We start from the raw sequence: 19,201 nt of genomic DNA, 5'->3' as shown, positions 1-19,201 counted from the left end.
AAGATGTGAAGGTCTCAGCAGTACACATGGATATGTGACCATGGCTAATATGTGACCGTGCATACGGTGATATAGACATATTTTGCTGTTTATTCCCCCACTTATAAGCCATATTGCTGATATTAGATCACCACCACTACAATTTATTAAGTATTAAAAGGACTTGTTAATCCAAAAATTAAGAGTGATTTTTTTACTCATTCTAATGTCATTTCAAATCCATTTAACTTTGTGGACCACAAAAGATGGTAATGAACATGAATGGAAACTAAGGATGCCAAACTCCATAATAAAAAAAAGAAAAAATATTTATGATTTAACGCCTTATCAGCAGCAATGGCTATATTCATGGTAAAATCAACTGTATTTCAATAAAAAAAAAAAAAAAAAAAAAGATTACAATATCATTTCAATACATTGTTACAATAATTTAACAATTTTGTCTTATAAAACAAGCAATATACAAAATATACATATATAATCAATAACAACAATAGCAATAACAACAATAATATAGAATCTTCTAATTTAGTATATGATAAAAATTCTAAAATTATTCCAGGAGAAATCTATTTCATTAATATATTTTATATTATATAATTTTATAATATATTTTCTGGAAAAAAAAAAAAAAAAAAAAAAAAAGTTGTGGACATTCTATTAAAATATTTTTACACAAGAAATTCTTAGACAAATCACAAACTGGTTCCTCTTCCCCTTTCAATAAATATGAATGAGTGAGTCTTAAGTGACCAATTCGACATCTCATATATATATATATATATAAAACCTGGTCATATCTATTTTCAAAATATTAAAAAAATTATTAACTCCTTGATTTAGTACTGGATTCACCTCATATAGTTTGAAGGAGGAGGAAAAAAAATAAAAACTCTATACAAGTATCATAAATGTAGTCCATATATACATATGACTCATAGCCTGATTGCAATGCTAACCTAAATCTAATCTAATTTTGGTCAGTTTTTCACAGTGCATGAGTTGTATGAACAACTTTTATGTTACTTTTAATGTTTGACAGCCTGTCATTTTGGAGCTTGAAAGACTGGTACACCATACATAATCATAAAGGTTTTAAACTACACAAGAATGAGTAAATTATTATTTTTTTTAATTAATTTGATTCAATAAACCTATTCATAACATTTAACATTGTTGACACTTTGATATAGTACCTCAAGGGTGTCATCATGGTTCACCATGGTTCTCATGTTGTCTGAGGTCTTGAGCGGGATCCTTTCAACGCTGTGGTAGTCTATTGAATCTATTGGTTCATAATTGTGATGACTGTTCATCATTGTTTTAGGCTCCATTTCAACAGCTTTGCCATTGGTGCAGGGACTTTCAATCACCTGACACATAGGGAATTCAGGGTTATTCCAACATCTGCACCAAGATTTACATTCAATGTAATAATTATGTTGACCCATCCCAAAATAGGACATGCAACTGGTAGTGTTTTCAATATCCAACCTTCACTCCAACATCCTGCACTCCGATATGGTTCCTCTCGCTGACCTTAGGCTCTTTTCTTGCCTCGTCACCGGACTCATCCTCTTTGAGTCTGTGAGCCACGGACTGAGCCGTTTTCACCATGTTCTTCAGTTCATCAGGGTACGGTGTCGGGTAGCGCTTCAGATTGCCCTCCTGTAAATACAAAAGACAGTTAAGTTATAATAATCTGATGTATTATATTTAAATTCATATTATATATAAATATATAATGATGCTTTATATTAAACATATTTAGTATTTTAAATAAATAAAGAAATTAAATAGTTTGTGGGCACATCATGTAGCTACATAGGAAGTTACATCATTGTAACAGAAAATACAGGTCAGTTCTTATAGAGGGTCGCTGAACCCCTGGCCAAACCACTGATATCCATTTCATTGGAGAAGGTGTTGGCGAGCTTTTTACAACACACAACGAGGAGGCCTGCTCTTTCAGGGCCAGACAGGGCCACACTGGCACTCCGAGAGCTGATAGTGAAGCTCCATCAGACAGCTTGGGAGCCTGCATGTGTTCCTGGCACAGCGTACAAGCCAGACAGGCATATTGAGTCATCAGGGGTGCAAGACCGGGCGCAAGAGGGAGGGAACGAGATACCGAGTATGTAATATCAGCGAGATGAGGGGTGGAAGGAAAAAATAAGGTTGACGTTGTACGCTCGAGGGCCCCCGAGACAGTGAAGGCTTCCATTTCACTTTCTGACAGGAGTCATGTCAGGGTTAGTTTTAATGAGATTTCCACTGCAATGCAGTGAAGCGCAGGCTGTGACATGCTGACAAAACCAGATGAGGCTGTTCCACTGAAACCGTTTTACCTCATGCTGCCAAATTATCAAGAAATGATTCACCCCAAAAATGACAATTCTGTCATTACTTACTAATTCTCATGCCGTTTCTAACCTGCATGACTGACTTCCTTCAGTGGGACACAAAAGGAGAGATTCTCAAGACTCTGCTAGTTTGTTTGTTTGTTTTTATTGCCATACCAGCATCTATGGCTATTTTCATGGCAAGATCAATGTAGTACAAATAGTAGTAATGAAGATTTTTCATTTCAATATTTCATTAAAAAAAAAAAGTTCCTGGTGAAATGTTTTTGAAAACATCCATTTAGAGAACTTTGAGTAAAAATGTTGCCTTTAAAGAGATCTTAAAACGAGCGGTTTAGTCCAAATTTTCTGAAGAGACTCGTTTGATTCATATGGATTAGTTTTACGATCTCTTTATGAACTTTTTGAAGTGTCAAAGTGGTCATTGCAAAGGCAGTCAATGGACGGAGAGACATCTCTCAGATTTCATCAAAAAGATCTTCATTTGTGTTCCGAAGATGAACGAAAGTCTTACGACTTTGGTGAGTAATTAATGACAATTTTCATTTTGGGGTGAACTAACCCTTTAAACATCAAATATGTTCCAATTGGCTGGGATTTTGAGGCTTACAGCAGCATTTCGCTTCAGCATTTGTGAAGGCAGAGAAGTGATTTAAGTGTGCCTGGTCAGGACAGAACAAAATAGCAAGGGGGTTAGATGGGTGATATGAAGCAAGAGAAAAGGGCGAGTCATGCACAAAGGGAAATAGAAAATCGAGAAAGCACCCTGGACAGAACTGGACGGTGGGAACTGACCCGCGGGGGCGTTTCTCTCTCATCCTTGTCCTCGTCACACTCGAAGGCCACTTGCGCCCGCTGCTTGCGCTGCTCCTCCCACAGAGACGGGTTAAAGCTCTCGCTGTCTGAGTTGGGCACATCTGTGAAAGAGAAGCCAAGAAACCATTAACAATCAAAACAATGGCACTGCCATCGATGGAGGATGAAAATCTTAAGAATCTCGAAGCAAATCCTGTGTAGAGTTTGTTTTGATTTGTTTTGGTGAATCAGTTTCTGTTTCTGTCATTTCTGATTCAGCGAGACCAAATCATTAAAATAAAATAATAATGTGTCTCTCTGTTTGATTAACAAACAGCAAAAACCTGAAATAAACTGCATCATTTTTGCCCAAGCCTAAGCTTGGTGGGCGGCACTGACTCGGTTCACACACATCAATTCTTATTTGTGCTGTGTACCCATTTAACAAGACATCTGGTTTCAGGAGAGCACTTTGTCATGTAGGCGAACAGACTTCAGACCATTTCTAAAGCTCAATCATGCTAACAAACTGAAGCGGACTCCAGAGAGCTGCAGAGCCACAGCGTTTGCGTTCTGAAGAGTTTAGAGTGGGGTTGCTAGGAAACAGGTTAAGACTTATTAATCTCTCCCCCCTCTGGAATCCAGCAACACTGGCAGACTTGAGTCTCAGAGAGAGAAAACAGTGACATGAGCAAGTTCTGGCTGCAGGTGGTAGACATTTGATGATCAGTCAGGTCTCTAAAGGTTCTAAAACTATATCATTGTTTTAGAGACTTTACAGACCTGAATGAGCGTCAAATGTCTGCAGCTACCTGCATTTGGCTTCTACATTTTGAAGTTACCGTCCATTCAGAACTTCTATAGCTCACTCTAAAATTATTGCTTAATGGCGAAAAAAGGGGTTGTAAAAGTGGCCTCTTATCTCCCAGGGCTCTTGCAGAGCATTAACCGGTCACGCGCCGGATGTGAAGCGCGACGTCGCATCTCAGGCATTGCACACCAGGAAGGAAGTCAAAGAACGAAGTCCAAAATAGTGAATCTAATCACCATACACACAAAAGTTTACTTCAAGAAATAAAAGTGGTGTCAATGAGATGCAAAGTGGTGCCACCAGTGTATGGTTACTGCGCTACACTCACTGAAAACAACTGAATTTTAAAGACTTGCCATGGCACATGCTTCTCTCAGCATGTGGCCCTTAAACTTAATGTTGGAGGCTCCTCTTTGGGGAGGGGCTCTGATAGCGATGGCATGCAAAGTGACAGGACATAATTTATGAACCATGATCCGCCATGTGTCAAACTGGCTAGTGAGTTGATACGCGTTACTCGCCACTGTTGATTTTTACCCACAACTGGCAGGTATTAAATTCAAAACCACTACAGTTTAAACATTTGGGGTCAGTAAGATTTTTTTCCACAATCAGCATATTAGATTAATTTCTGAAGGATCATATGACACTGAAGACTGGAGTAATGATGCTGAAAATTCAGATTTGATCACAGGAATAAATTACATTTTAAAATATATTCAAATAGAAAATATTATTAATTGTAATAATATTTCACTATATTACTGTTTTTACTGTATTTTTGATCCAATAAATGCAGCCTTGTTGATACATACAAATAAACACTATGATTCAAAAGTTTGAAATATACAGGTGCATCTCAAAAAACTATAATATCATGGAAAAAGTAAAAATTTTTCATAATTGAATTCAAAAAGTGAAACGTTCATATATTCTAGATTCATTACACGTAAAGTAATAATCTGGTAGACGGCTGCGATGACTTTGAACTTGAAACACAGTGGACCAACGCCAGCAGATGATATGACAACCCAAATCATCACCAACTGTGGAAACTTCACACTGGACTTCAAGCAACTTGGTTTCTGTGCCTTTCAACTCTTCCTCCAGACTCTGGGACCTTGATTTCCAAATGAAATGCAAAATATACTTTCATCTGAAAGCAGGACTTTGTACCACTGAGCAACAGTCCAGTTTATTTTCTTCTTAGTCCAAGTAAGACGCTTCTGACGTTGTCTCTGGTTCAGGAATGGCTTGGCACTAGGAATGTGACAGTTGTAGCCAATGTCCCGAAGACATCTGTGGGTGGTGGCTCTTGATGCATTGACTCCAGCTTCAGCCCACTCCTTGTGAAGCTCTCCCAAGTTCTTGAATCGGCCTTGGCTGACAATCTTCTCAAGGCTGCGGCCATCCCTGTTGCTTGTGCACCTTTTCCTTCCACACTTCTTTTTTCCAGTCAACTTTCCATAAATATACTTCGAAACAGCGCTCTGCGAACAGCCAGCCCTTTCAGCGATGACCTTCTGTGCTTTTCCCTCCTTGTGGAGGGTATCGATGATTGTCTTATAGACAACCATCAAGTCAGCAGTCTTCTCAATGATCGCGTTTGCATGTATTAAACCAGAACTAAAGATACCTGTAATTTATACTGTCTGAATGGAAATTTCAAACTCAAATTCTAATATTTTGAGATACTTTTTTTTTTTTTTAGCTGTTGGCCGTAATTATCAACAGTAAGAAAAAAAAATATTGAATGTTTCCACAACACACATACATACATACACATTAAATGTAGTATTAATACAAGGCACATACAATGTACAAGGCATACATTCAGACAAGGAAACTTGTGACAGGAGGGCGACAGCTGCAGGTTATGCATGACTAGATACTCACAGTCCTCGCTTCTGGTCTGTTGAGGGAACATGTAGTTAGTAAGTACGGTCTTGTGCGTCTCTGGATCCTCCTCTTTCTGCAGGGGAATGAGGGGCTTCGACTGGAAAAAGAGAGAGAAAAAAAAAGAGACAAGGATCAGTGATTTGTAAAATTCGGTTAGATGCCTTGGGTACGACACTTCAGAAGTCGCACACACAGCATTAGGACTGCTCTCATTACAGATTCAAGCCATGCAGCACTGGCTTTAAACTCATCTCATCTTTAATCACACACAGCTTTAAAAAAAACCACACATCATGATCAATAAAGAACAGAGTGCCACATTCTCAGTGCAATCTTCATCAACTGTCGATATTCCAGCTGAGCTGTACGGCTGAAACCCTAGCAGAGAGGTTGATTCATAGAGGATCTTGGCAGTCTCATGCCATATGGCCCACACTGATTAGATGCGCTACCAGTGTTTTATTATTTCATAGCGGCACTGTTCTCATGCATTCTGCTGAATTCCCTTTAGTTGCCGCTTCCTTGAGAGCAAATATCACAACAATCCCTGCAACCTGTCCCAGCTTCCAATGCTTTAGGCATTCAACTAGCCCAGAGCTTGTGAGAATTAAAGAAAGTCAAGGTTTGTAATGACATGAGGGTGAGTAAATGATGACAATTTTAATTTTTGGATGCACTGCTCCTTTAATTAATATCATATATTAAGATAAACTATGTGCTATGTTGAACCTCAGAGGTGGGAAGACGGCATGTGTGGGAGTGGAGGTGATTGCTATATTCAATAAGCATTAGTCACAGGCTTGATGGCCACTTGTGACAATCACTCAGATCACCCACACACACTCTGAGCTCTACTGATGGGAACATCAAATCACTCTGCCAACAGCACAGACCCTGCTAAAGGACAAGATTTTCAAGTGTATTTTGGGAAGTGACTGTGTATGAGATTATTGTGATGTAGTGATTTATGTAAATGTATTATATGGCTCTCTGAAATACTAAAATGTGATAAAATATTTATGTATACAGACAGCTAAAATATAACTGACTGGTGTCCCAGGCAACCAATTTCTAACACAGCTTCTTTCCTCTCGCTAGGACTCTGACACTTCTTGATCAAAGAACTTCTATGACTTTTCCATTTGTTTTGATTTCTTGAAATCAAGCAAAATTGTAATAATAGTTAGTTCACCCAAAACAGGAAAATTCTGTCATTAATTACTCGCCTTCATGTTGTTCCAAACCGCAAGACTTTAGTTCATCTTTGGAACACAAATGAACATGTTTTAATGGACTAAACCGCTCGATTCATATGGATCAGTTACGATCTCTTTATAAAGAGATCAGATTTCATTAAAATATCTACATTTGTGGTTCAAAGATGAACGAAAGTCTTACGGGTTTGGAACGACATGAGGGTGAGTAATTAATGACATTTTCTTTTAAATTTTTGAATGAACTAATCCTTTAACTCAAAAAGAGCAATTAATGACCAATTTTTTTAAACTCAAAGACCTCCCATTTTCCAACACAACTTAAGACTAAGATATTTTCAGAAATTTTCCAAGATATGTTTCTTTTAATATCCATATAGGCTATTTTCGGTATTGCTGCTGTAATTTTTCATAGCTTTTTCTCAAACATTTTTAATAAGAGAAAGTGGGCATATTGATGTATTAAATTAACCACAATTAATTTTGAGATTTCAGAAGTATTTCAGTTTACATCTTGATTTTACATCATTTTTTAATTTTTTTTAATAAATATATTGATAATAATATATTTATTTAAATACTTCATTCTGCAGCCTTTTGGAAGTTTACTGAGGGCCCCGGCCCTAGAACATTAAATATTATATTATATTATATTATATTATATTCTATTCTATTCAACAGTTAGTTCTGGTTCTCAAATCTGACTGGCTAAGAGCCTTTTCCAACAATGCGATATTCTACTAATATCACGTTCACAATTTGGCAGCATTTTTCACAGCAAGCGTCAATGGCGGAGGAATATCCAGCAATCGGCCTGCAGCCTCGTGCCTATGGCCTAATCACAGCCGTGCTGATATAGAGCCAAATCTCACTCCTACTCATGTGATATTTCTAATATATTATATATTATGTTATATTACATTATATTATATTAATTTTGTGACTTTGTAATATTTTATTTCAAATGACTTTTTTTTTTTTTTTGGTACATTTTGAAATACCCATTTTAAAATCCTCTGACATTTCCAGGTTTCTGATGAGCGTGGGAACCCTGTTCTACATAAAATGATTTAAACTCAAATCAATATTTCATGTCCATGAATTTATTTAGATATTTAGTAAGTAGCCGTGTAATAAGCAAGATAATTTACAGTCAGTCGGTTATTATCGCAATAAACAAACCTCCTTCAGAATCAAAAACACCCCTCTGCTCGCATTGCGGTCTTGATCACTCCGTTGGTGTTTATTTTAAAATAATGACTGTATTGTGTATCTGAGCTTTGCCCACCTGGTTTTCAGACAGCCACATTGCGGTCATCTGGTTGAGTTTAGTGAAGCTGTACGGAAGGTTCCTCAACCTGTGAAGAAAGGACAAAAATGAACAAAACAAACTTAATATATGATGCATAAGAAAGAAGTTAGTATGGCAGTATGCTGATCTAACAAAAAAGGGACATGATTCATTGACAACAGTAAATTGAAAAAGTCCTGACTGGTATAATGTGAATCAAGGCTGATAAATATAGCAGAGAGAGTAGAAAATAGAGCAATATTTTCCAGCCTGCTGAATCCCAGCCAAATCTGTCTAAGTGGGTCTCTCAGAGAAATGTTAAAGCAATGGCACTCTCAGACACCAGCTGCATGGCCAGGTTGGAAACGTTCGTCACCGAAACATTTCGTACATGAAGTGTCAACTGTGCATTAACTTCATTTGCAAAGAAAAATACTTATCTCTGGGTCAAAACATTATTAAATAAATTCATATGCTAATTTAAACTGCTGGTGTGTTTTGGATAAAAACTAAACAAAGTAGAAATTAGCAGGTGATTTTTTGCATATCCAGCAGGCGTTTCTATGATACGATGCTTGGCCGTATATTCGGCACAGGGGGACGTACTTGTTGTCACTGAGATTGATGACCTTGAGTTTCTGCATGTCACCCATCTCCTCCGGCAGAGACTCCAGCTTGTTTGAGTGCAGGAAGAGAACAGTGACGTTCTTCAAACTGCCCATCTGTCAGACACACAAACATACACATGAAGGGTTAACCAAGATACGCAGACATGTCTACCATGGCTCAGAGGACGCATTAAATCAGAATGCAGGATGGATGTGGTAGAGACCTTTTCAAAGACTTAGTTACAGGAAGCCAGGATCATTGGATATGAGCAATACTGACAAAAGCAGTGAGAATTTGTTTGTTGGTTGGTTCATTTCAATAAACCAATTCAACATATCAATAAACATTGCAAGTGTCTACAGAAAGATCTTTTGAAAGACATTTTTGAAAGATTTTTAATGTCAAAATAAGTATTTCATTAAATTCTTACCACTAATTCCATTAAAAATTGTTATATGTTGCATGATTATGATTCCAGCATAAGTTTTACTCACAAAGTTCTTAGCGAATCAGTGATTCATTAATAAGAATCTGTTCAGAAGAACAATTTGTTTTTTGAATTTGAAATTACTAATTGACAAACAAATCAAAGCTACTGCAACCAACTGCACAGGTACCATAGTAATAACTACATGCTATAGCTATTAAAATTAATGAATTAATTCAAAGTTAAGTCCCACCCTGCACTATTTTTTGTTTCACTATAAAATACATCATATAATGGAAGTTAAATGCCATTTCAATGTTGTCTTAAATAAATCATGCCAGGACTGGACTGACCTCTGGAGGCATCTGTGCGAGCAGGTTGTGGTCGGCAGCAAACGTACGCAGGTTTACACACTGACCAATGGAGGACGGTAGCGCCTCAATCTCATTGAAGCTGCAGTCCAGCTCATCCAGAGTCGTGAGTCTACAGAAAAAGACCCAAATGTGATATAACTTAATATATAATCAAGCTAAATAGTTCTCTATATAAGAAATATTGTGTCATCTTTTAATGCGGCAAGGAAGATCAGACTATATTGGCCTCTACTCAGGTGGTTCACAAACCTGTGATCAACGACCTTGATTCTTTGTTCATTAAAAGTATGACGTCAAACATTGCAGGTTTTTTTAATTAATTTTTTTAGCATGACTAACATGCAGGTGTGCTGAATAAATCACAATACCAATGAAAACACCAGGGCTGAATGAGCAGATTTTGAATCTGATTTTCATTTTTGTTACAAGGGTTTTAGCTGTGACACAAACAGCTGAACGTTTCTCCAGCACTGCAAGAGTTTTCAGGAGTAACTAACTAAAAGGTTTGGATGACACTAAACCAGTGGATCTCAATCCAGCTCCTGAAGTAGCACAGAGAAGGCAAAAAAACAAAACAAAAAAAAAAAAAAAAAAAAATCAGCCTTTACGTGGTCACGAGACTGCTTATTTTGTCCTACAACAAAATAAATCTTTTATGACCCCCAATATAAATTGTTGATGGAATTGGTTGACAATGGAAACATAGACAGCTACACAACCACCACTTTGAAGCTTCAAAAAGTTCATAAAGAGATCGAAAAACTAACCCATATGAAGTGAGCAGTTTAGTCCAAATTTTCTAAAGAGGCGCGATCATTTTATATGATGAACATTTTGAATTTAGGCTTATTATTCACAAATATACATTGATCAACTCAGACATCAGTGGTGGCAAACGGAAGCTCAAGCATGTTTGCTTGACGTGCAAGAACCAATGAGGTTCATTCTCATGTGTTATGCAGCACGTTTGAGCCTCCGGAAGAGGTTTGTTCTCTTGTGTCAACAGGTTTGCTTGAGCTTCTGTTAATGTTCGCTGATCAATGTTTAAATGTGAATAAAAGCCTAAATTAAGTCTGTTCATCATATAAAGCGATCGAGTCTCTTAAGAAAATTTGGACTAAACCGCTCAATTCATATGAATTAGTTTTACAATCTCTTTATGAACTTTTTGAAGTGTAAAAGTGTAGACAGTTGTGTAGCTGTCTATGGAGGGACAGGAAGCTCTCAAATTTCATCAAAAAGATCTTCATTTGTGTTTCGAAGATGAACGAAGGTCTTACGGGTTAGGAACAACATGAGGGTGACTACTTAATGACAGAATTTTCATTTTTGGGTGAACTAACCCTTTAATGACGTAAACCAATCCCATTATAAATCATATTCAAGAGATTAGTAATTATTGTGAAGTTTCTTCACTTATCTAAAATGATCTCAATGACGGTTTCATATTCTAAAAATTACAAAAAGCTCATGTAAAAAAAAAAAGAAAAGAAAAGTATTTTATAAAACATACTCTAACATGAACCTCCCCAACAGTGGCGTGCAGACCTCCGCGAGGGCAGGGGCTTATATTGTGGGGGGCGGGATTGTTCTCCCTCGGTAAAAATCGCGTTCCAGGGGGCACCGCAAAGGGCACTTTCACTTCCGCGACCCCCCCCCCCCCCCAAAACAAAAATCAAACAAAAACAAAAACAAAACAAAACTCACAAAACTACCAGTGGTTATACAGTAGAAAAGTGCGGTTACATCAGTGTGATGGGAAAAGACACTGAGACTAAATGGAAAGTTAATCGTGCTTAATCAGTGTGCTTTACAATCCTGGCTGGGATTAAAACAGAATCCTTGCAATCACATATTCATAATCCCTCTTGGCATATTTTCTTAACCCCGGACTAGGAAATCTAATCTGACATAAGGGATAACCAGCATGTTTGGAAACAAGCTCAAAATAAGAGGTGGCAAGAATGAGGTACAATGGTTGGCTTCTTTTTTGATGGATAACATAGTCTGTTTCACACACACACACGCACGCACACACGCACACACACGCGCACACAGACACACACACACAGTAAAGCAATCCCTCTCTGAGAGCCCATATGGACATACTTCCTTCATTCACAGGCCCGTTACAAAGCCTTCTGTCTGTATCATACAGTGGCTTATGGGTCTGCTCATTTACAGGGTTCACTTTGAAACAAAATGTCATTATTATTATTTCCTTGACTATTTAATATATCACACGGGCAAGAGTACAGCTCACTTTGACACATTTTACAATTTTTAAACTCTTTCCGCAGATTTCCCCCACAATCAGCAAAGAAAACATGAAAAAAGTAGGCAAATTCAGTGCAAGTCTACTCATAGGTTAAGGAGAACTGGGTCATGGTTTAAGTGCAGTTTATCAGGTTATTGTGTAAAATGGCGCTTACTTACCCGCCTATCGTGTCAGGCAGGTACATGAGCTGGTTATCATCCACCTTCAGAGTGGTTAGTCTTTTCAGTGAGCCTGTGGGGAGAGGGGGAGAGGGGGAGAGTGAGAGAGTGATAGAGTGATAGAGTGATAGAGTGATAGAGTGAGAGAGTGAGAGAGAGAGAGAGAGAGAGAGAGAGAGAGAGAGAGAGAGAGAGATTGTATTGCAATTGGCAATTTATACATGCAGACAGAAACTGGCCATTCCATATCCACTTCATTCTAGACAACGAGACCATCAATCTTGTTATTATAAGAAATTGATTCAGACCGAACACTAGAATATTCAGCACTTTCCACAAATATGATACAAAATAGTGTCAGAAACTTTTTTCTCTCAAAATATGGACAGTGAAAGGGGGCGTTTAACTGTCAGAAAATTTTGACCGTCAAAGAACTGTAAGAGCTGTATTATTTTCTATGAAGTTTGCAAAACTGCTGTAACCAAAAATTGTGATGTCTTAGTACAGGTTTAAAAGCTCAATTTGTACAACTTTGCAATTTTTTAGCAATACATTAAATAGACATCAAAATCAAATAGATAACTTGTGGATTACATATTTTAATTATTATTCATATTAACAAACAACAATAGAAAATAGGTAACAGGGTTGAAAATTTGACCCATTCACTCTGTAGGAGCGAGTTAGTTTAGAACCAAATGTTGTTTTGTAGTCAGAGGTAGACTGACTCTTTTTACTCTTTTGAAATATTTTAAATATAAATAGTTTGATCATTTTTTCTTACAATAACAGGGTTGAAAAGTTGAGCTTGCCAATTTAAAAATCATGGAAATGGAGATAAAGATTATTTACTTGTCTTCCTGCCATGCTGTAGAAAAGGTCCAAATGATGTTGCTTCTTGGGTTTCATGGTTTTACTTTTTGTTTTTTGGAAATATCCAGTAACAGAGTTGAATGAATTTCATTTTTGGTAATTAAAATTAGTTGAATAACAACAATTAAAATTGTTTGGCCATGATAACACATTAAAATTAGACATACAATATCAAAATTATGAGGTTGAATGATTTTAATTGCTGGACATAGTCAAGAAGGTCAAGACTTAAAAGTGGAACAGGTCAAATTCACCATTTTAATGGTGGTGGTCAGGTGACAGACACTTGGTGTGTTTAAAACTAGCTACTTCCTGTACTAAATTTGTTCTCTGTCCCCAAAGTGTACCAGATTGATGAAAAGTGCCATTTAATGAAAAGCTCTTGCAATTAAAGACAAAAACTTGTCTGTTTGTTCATGTCGAGCACCTCTGTTGAGCTCTAAAATGGATTTCAAGTGTTGAGCTGGGACGTATTATTTCACAACGAGCCTCAAGGGCGGTGTGACCTGGCTACTTCAACATGCCAGCTCATTAGTGCCTGTCCGACTAGGTCATTCATTAGGTAATGAGATTGTATTACTGTTCTACCCATAATCCTCCTGTTCATTTACACATCTAACCTGTTCATTTGTTACAAAGCAGATTAGAGTTGAGGCTGTTAGAGGACATGCTTCAGGTCCTGCAGGACTAGCACTCGTTTTCCCATCCAGCAGGTGAAAAATCGCAAGTCTGATCGCAGTTAAGAAAAACAACACCACAAATACTAAACAAGTACATTTTTGTGTTGGTTTTACCTATAGATCCTGGCAGCTGCGTCAAAGCGTTGTTGGACAGCAGCAGATCCTGCAGGTTTTCACAGCCAGATATCTGCTCGTCAACCATCTCCAAATTGTTTTTGGAAACGTCCAGGTAGCAGAGTTGCTTCAGTGCCCCGATCATCTGCAGACACACAAAAAACACACCTCTCTCCATTACTGAAACAAATGACTGATTTCTGAGAAAAGTTTGTGTAACTGAGCAAAAGCGAGAGCCACTCTGTGAGAAGAGCTCCAGAAGAATGATTCAGTTTAAACATCTTGCTGTGGCAAAAAAAAAAAAAAAAAAAAATAAAAAATTAAATAATCACTGATCTCAAATCTCAATTTCAATCAAATATGGTGGGCGAAATCAGAGCCATAGCTTTGTGTATATTACTATGTAGAGAGAAGATGGTTCCTGAGAAGGAAAAAAAAAAAAAAAAAAAAAAAAAAAAGGCAGTGAGGAGAGCAAAAATGGATGATTTGAAGAGGAATACAGTTGAGAGAGGTTAAGATCGATGACTGAATCCAAGTGTGTACTGGCTCAATCTATTTCTCATGCATGAGGGCAGACTGTGGCCCTGTCTTCCTGTTCCCAAACAAACTCCATCCTTCTGTAGCTTCTTTCCAAAAATCACAAGTCTGAAAGCACTCAGAAATCCATCTAGCCTTGTAATAAAATCGTCAACAGCAATGTTGTGTTACAACAAATTTTGTTTGTCGAGATAAAGCCTGGTTTATACTTCCAGCGTCCATATGGCAAAAACCAGTGTGGGCGGTCGTGCGTGTTGAGTGGGAGAGACCCCGTTTAGTTTGCGTGGCATTGTGCACGGCATTTTTTGTAACTTTGTGGGCGGCTACAATTCCCAAGATAAACAACTTCGAGGCGACTTCGATTAAACAAATGAGGTATGTCTGTACCGGCATCTTACCTGCACTCAGTTTGTGCTTGTCTAAATTAAATGCTTAAATTTAAAAAAAATGAACCTACAATAGCAGAAATGACCCTTTTTAATGAAAATTAAGGTCCACTTTAATAAAAATGTTCATGAAATTAAACGAAATGTTTAATGAAATTAGAAAATATTTAAGAGATTGTTGTTTAATTTAGTTTCATATATGATCCATATATTTTGTTCTAATGTCACAAGTAATAATCTCAAGGTTTACTGGGTTTTACACGGTTCTTTGGTTCTTTTGTAGTGTTGGTTTGGTGAAGTGTAATAAAAACAAACACGTCACGTGTGTACCTTACTTCTTACTGCTGCTTCCTGATGGTTTAGAGGACAATTACTCTGTGTTGAACTTCAGATGCACTTGGGTGACGGCCGATTAGAAGCGAACTGCCTAAACTGCAATCAGCGCCTGTGTGCGACTGTGACAAACCCTGCTGTTGATTAATCACCGCTCTCCTGGGTGTGGCGTAAGAAGCTTAATCAAAAGCACTAATAACCAGAGAAATTGAATTCTGCAAAAAGAGAAACATATGGCCGTTCGGCCTTGTGCAAGGACATGCCGTCAGTAAGCTGGTCTCTCGGGTCAGAGAGGGAAAGAGGTCAGGGTGCCGCCCTCATATCGGGACCATTTGGAGGTCAAACTTGTTCAAAAGGATGTTCTGAAAACTCATGCGAAACTCATCAGACTAATGCGAATCCTGCCAGCAAGGCCCACAATTACTGTCAGTTTGCTCTCAGCGGCAAGCTAATGTCTTAATTACGACCCGTTTAAAAGGAGCTGGGAGTCTGAAGAGAAGACTATCCTGAAGAAATGTTTAGAATGTAGATTTTCACCGGCTGTTAAAGATGCCTGCCTGCCTTAACTCTACTATTTAAAACACCTGCGACAAAAAGCAGTTACGTAGCAAAAAAATCTGTGGGCCTCATTCATGAAAATGTAAAAAAATAAATGTGTTCTTTTTCACATTTCACGTTAAACATGAATTCAACAATTTACACAGGAATGATTATACAAATGATTTACACAGAAATTTGTTGTTCTTGTGTTTCATGAATAGTGCAGTTTTACTAAAATAACAAAATGATGTCATTCACGAAACTTGAATAGAACAAGTTACGTAAATAATTTGTAAAGCTATTTACGCAATCTGTTGCATTACATATTGCAAGCAATAATGGTTTAATGGTGATTTATACTGTATAAAATTAGCCTCATCTGGAATTTCACGTTCAACATGAACGCAATGCAACTATTTACACATTTGACATAAAACATGAATGCAACAATTTACATAAGATTGATTTACAAATAAATTTGTTTAGTGTTCCACGTTTAACATGTATGTAAGGGTAGTTTAACAATTTTGCATAGTTTGGCATTCCGCACTAAACATGATCAACAATTTAAGCAAGAATATTTTTTAAAAATGATTTACACAAAAAATTGTCATGAGTATGAAAAAATGTCATGAATGAGGCCAAATGAGTTTATATTAAAAAAAATTGTCATGGTGAATGACTGCATTTTCTAAAGGACAAAGAAAAAGGCAAGAAAACACAAAGAGTGAATGCAAGACTCACCCCCGGTAAAAACGTCAGCTTATTTCCGTCCACCCACAGCTCTCTGATTCCAGTGAGCTGCTCCAATACTTCAGGCTAGAGAGAAAGAAGACAAAATTCAATTCCTCATTCTCAGTAAGAGGAAATCTGCCACTACTTTCAATGAATACCAATAAAGGAGAAAAATGCATATTAGGTGCAATCTAACAGAGAAAGACTCAATAAACGCATCTGCATTGACTGTCGATACATCTGACACCTGGCTGCATTGAGAGCTGGAAGGTAAACTCAGGCTGCAGTAATGCATGCGACACCTGAAAGACAGGCAGGTGCTACTCACCACTTCAGTGAACTCGTTACTCCCCAGATCCAAGCGCTCCAGCTGCATGAGCTTATGCATGCTTCTGTAGACACACACACACACAAAGTATTACTAGCATTATTAACCATGGATTCAGCTTGGCACACAAACATATCTAAGTGATTATCAGTTTTGCAGGACTGTCTGAACTGCAGATGGAGAGCTTGAAGAAAAACATCCACAACTTTTCTTTTTAAAGACTGCACACAATGACTCCCCGCAGAAAATAAATGGCAGACAAAGAAATTTAATGAGCAGGTAGTTACTGCTAATCCACTTTCCATTGGCAGTTTCAAAACACAGTTAGACTTCACATAAAATCAGAGCCAATATAAACTGTATTAAAATAACACCCAAATATATTCTCCAAGATCATACCTAGATGTCAAGCTAAAGAGTTTAAGGATGTTCCATGGTCATAAATGGCCATAAAATATTAAGGCTATTTTTCCTCTACTGTAACTTTAAAACTATATGCTTTATTTATGCAAATCAAAATATTTCACTTATCACAAATCAGTAAATATTGGACTGTCTGTATGTTTTGGAAACATTATTTTATTTGATTTGATTTTTTTTTTTACTTTTTTGCCACTTATATTGATAGATATAGTAGAGAGAGAACAGGAAATGGGAACAGGATTTGTAAATTACATCAGCTGAACCAATTTCTATAACATTTTGTGTGATAAGGTCATTATATCATTGTCATCCAGTCACATGACAAGAGGTGCCAGTGATGTGGAAGTGATCTCTCTGGTTATAAATACATAAAATACAAGTTAACGGTACATCTATTGGAAGCACATAATTAACTTTATTTCTTTTTAAAAAGTTTAAACTATTATCACTATTTTCTGTCAGATATTTTACCGTCCCCTTGGATGCTTTACAAATCATTTGGGTATCAGAAAATAATGAAAATCTGCCATTAGGCTTCTAATTCCAATCTTTACAACACATTTCTCCAGGTTTGTTCTCCTGTTTCAAGCTGCTTCCGACATCTCAATATCTGCATCCAGCCATAAAATAACATCAACTACTTGGTTAGGTGTGCTTTAGGGCAGGGTGTAAACCACTGCTGACGTGGAAAACAGCCTACACGGATACAATATGCCTGGAAAAAGTTAAAGAGGACATAAAAGTCAAAAATGATTTACGACACAAGGAATTGTATAACAAATGGTTATAAACTGTAGGCAGACTTGTAGGAAATTCAGTGTTGAAAGACACACTGGTGGTTGGCCTAGAGGACTGTAAGAGGGATTCATTCATCCAGGGTTTGGAGGCAGGGCTGTGTGAAGTGTGCAACCAGTCAACCAGCCAAAAAACTCGCTGACCCCCAGAGTGCTGAGCAATCCACTGCTCATTAGAATTACACACACATCATGAGAACAAACCACACAATGAACATCTGAGAGGACTGCTGAAACAGCACAGCCATAAAGGTATCAGGCCAAAGTGTAATAATAGTAAATGAGTAAGTGATGCATGTGACGGACAGTTTTCCGTCTGTCTTTTATTACTTATGTCTTCCTGGTGTACTTCCTGATCCATTTTGCGTTTTACTGATTTGCAGAAACTTTTGAAGAAATTCCAAAACTTGCAGTAACGATGCTCAAATTGTGGTGTTGCTATGCTGTTGCTGGCTGCTGATACAGAGTTAAAAAAAAATTGTCCAGCCTCAAAGAATTTTATATTTTGGTCTCTAGATATGGCTTTAACATCAGTCAAAATGTGCGGTCACATTTATTGTTATTCTGTGAATTATCATGGGTGAATTCCAGTCATTTCAATAGGAATCCAAATTTTGATTGAGGGCAAAAGATTTCCTCATGCAGATTTTGTTAGTAACGTCGATTTGCTGTATTGAAAAGCTGCTTGGTTTGAAAGTGACTTCTTTGTGACTTACATTGCTACACTATTGACAATAGACCTCTTTTCCTGCAAAATTTCACTAATGTGACCACACCTTGAGAGAATTTGCACCCGTTTTAACATCCGCCAAATGAAAATCATAGGTTTGATCACTTAGAAAAGTATTAGCACAGACAACGAGCAGCATGAGTTAAAGTATCATTCATAATAGTAACGTTTTCCTTAGTAACCACGGGTGATAAATACTCTTTTTCTGATTTTATATTTGATTAGTAAAGCATTAAATTTCTCTTTTGCCATACAAAGGTCAAAAGATTGCTTTCAAATCAGAAAAAACAATTTAACAGCTGATTTATGGTGCTGTGGCCTTGTGGTTAGTTCATGAAACAGAGACATTCTGCTCAAGTGGCTTTTGTTGAAAACATTTAGTGCCGTTATGAGTTGTTTTGATCATGGTGGACACGTGAGGCCTGCATGTTGCAGGACGGAGAAGATGGAGGCACGGAGATCGTCACTCTCACACACAAAACCAAACAAACAAGCCCTCGTATGATGCA

The 19,201-nt window shown here is 37.4% G+C and overlaps 1 protein-coding gene across 4 annotated transcripts in view; it reads right to left on the bottom strand.

The window, feature by feature from the left end:
- The window catches only part of erbin (erbb2 interacting protein), a 77,798-nt gene that overhangs the window by 11,331 nt on the left and 47,266 nt on the right, over positions 1 to 19,201 (bottom strand). For 2 of the 4 annotated variants that reach the window (XM_051907763.1, XM_051907766.1), the window contains exons 7-17: positions 16,746 to 16,809; positions 16,427 to 16,501; positions 13,887 to 14,031; positions 12,220 to 12,292; positions 9,763 to 9,892; positions 8,980 to 9,095; positions 8,371 to 8,440; positions 5,866 to 5,965; positions 3,129 to 3,280; positions 1,495 to 1,668; positions 1,197 to 1,373 (exon numbers count right to left, since the gene is read on the bottom strand). In XM_051907763.1, coding sequence (XP_051763723.1) covers positions 1,197 to 1,373; positions 1,495 to 1,668; positions 3,129 to 3,280; positions 5,866 to 5,965; positions 8,371 to 8,440; positions 8,980 to 9,095; positions 9,763 to 9,892; positions 12,220 to 12,292; positions 13,887 to 14,031; positions 16,427 to 16,501; positions 16,746 to 16,809 — 1,276 coding nt within the window. The remainder of the gene's footprint in view (positions 1 to 1,196; positions 1,374 to 1,494; positions 1,669 to 3,128; positions 3,281 to 5,865; positions 5,966 to 8,370; positions 8,441 to 8,979; positions 9,096 to 9,762; positions 9,893 to 12,219; positions 12,293 to 13,886; positions 14,032 to 16,426; positions 16,502 to 16,745; positions 16,810 to 19,201) is intronic. The other 2 variants (XM_051907765.1, XM_051907767.1) reach the window with 1 other exon arrangement.

The sequence above is a fragment of the Ctenopharyngodon idella genome, chromosome 10 (assembly GCF_019924925.1).
Source record: "Ctenopharyngodon idella isolate HZGC_01 chromosome 10, HZGC01, whole genome shotgun sequence".
Lineage (NCBI taxonomy): Eukaryota > Metazoa > Chordata > Actinopteri > Cypriniformes > Xenocyprididae > Ctenopharyngodon > Ctenopharyngodon idella.
Note: the sequence above shows the minus strand (reverse complement) of the source record. Positions and strands in the feature narration are given on the sequence as shown.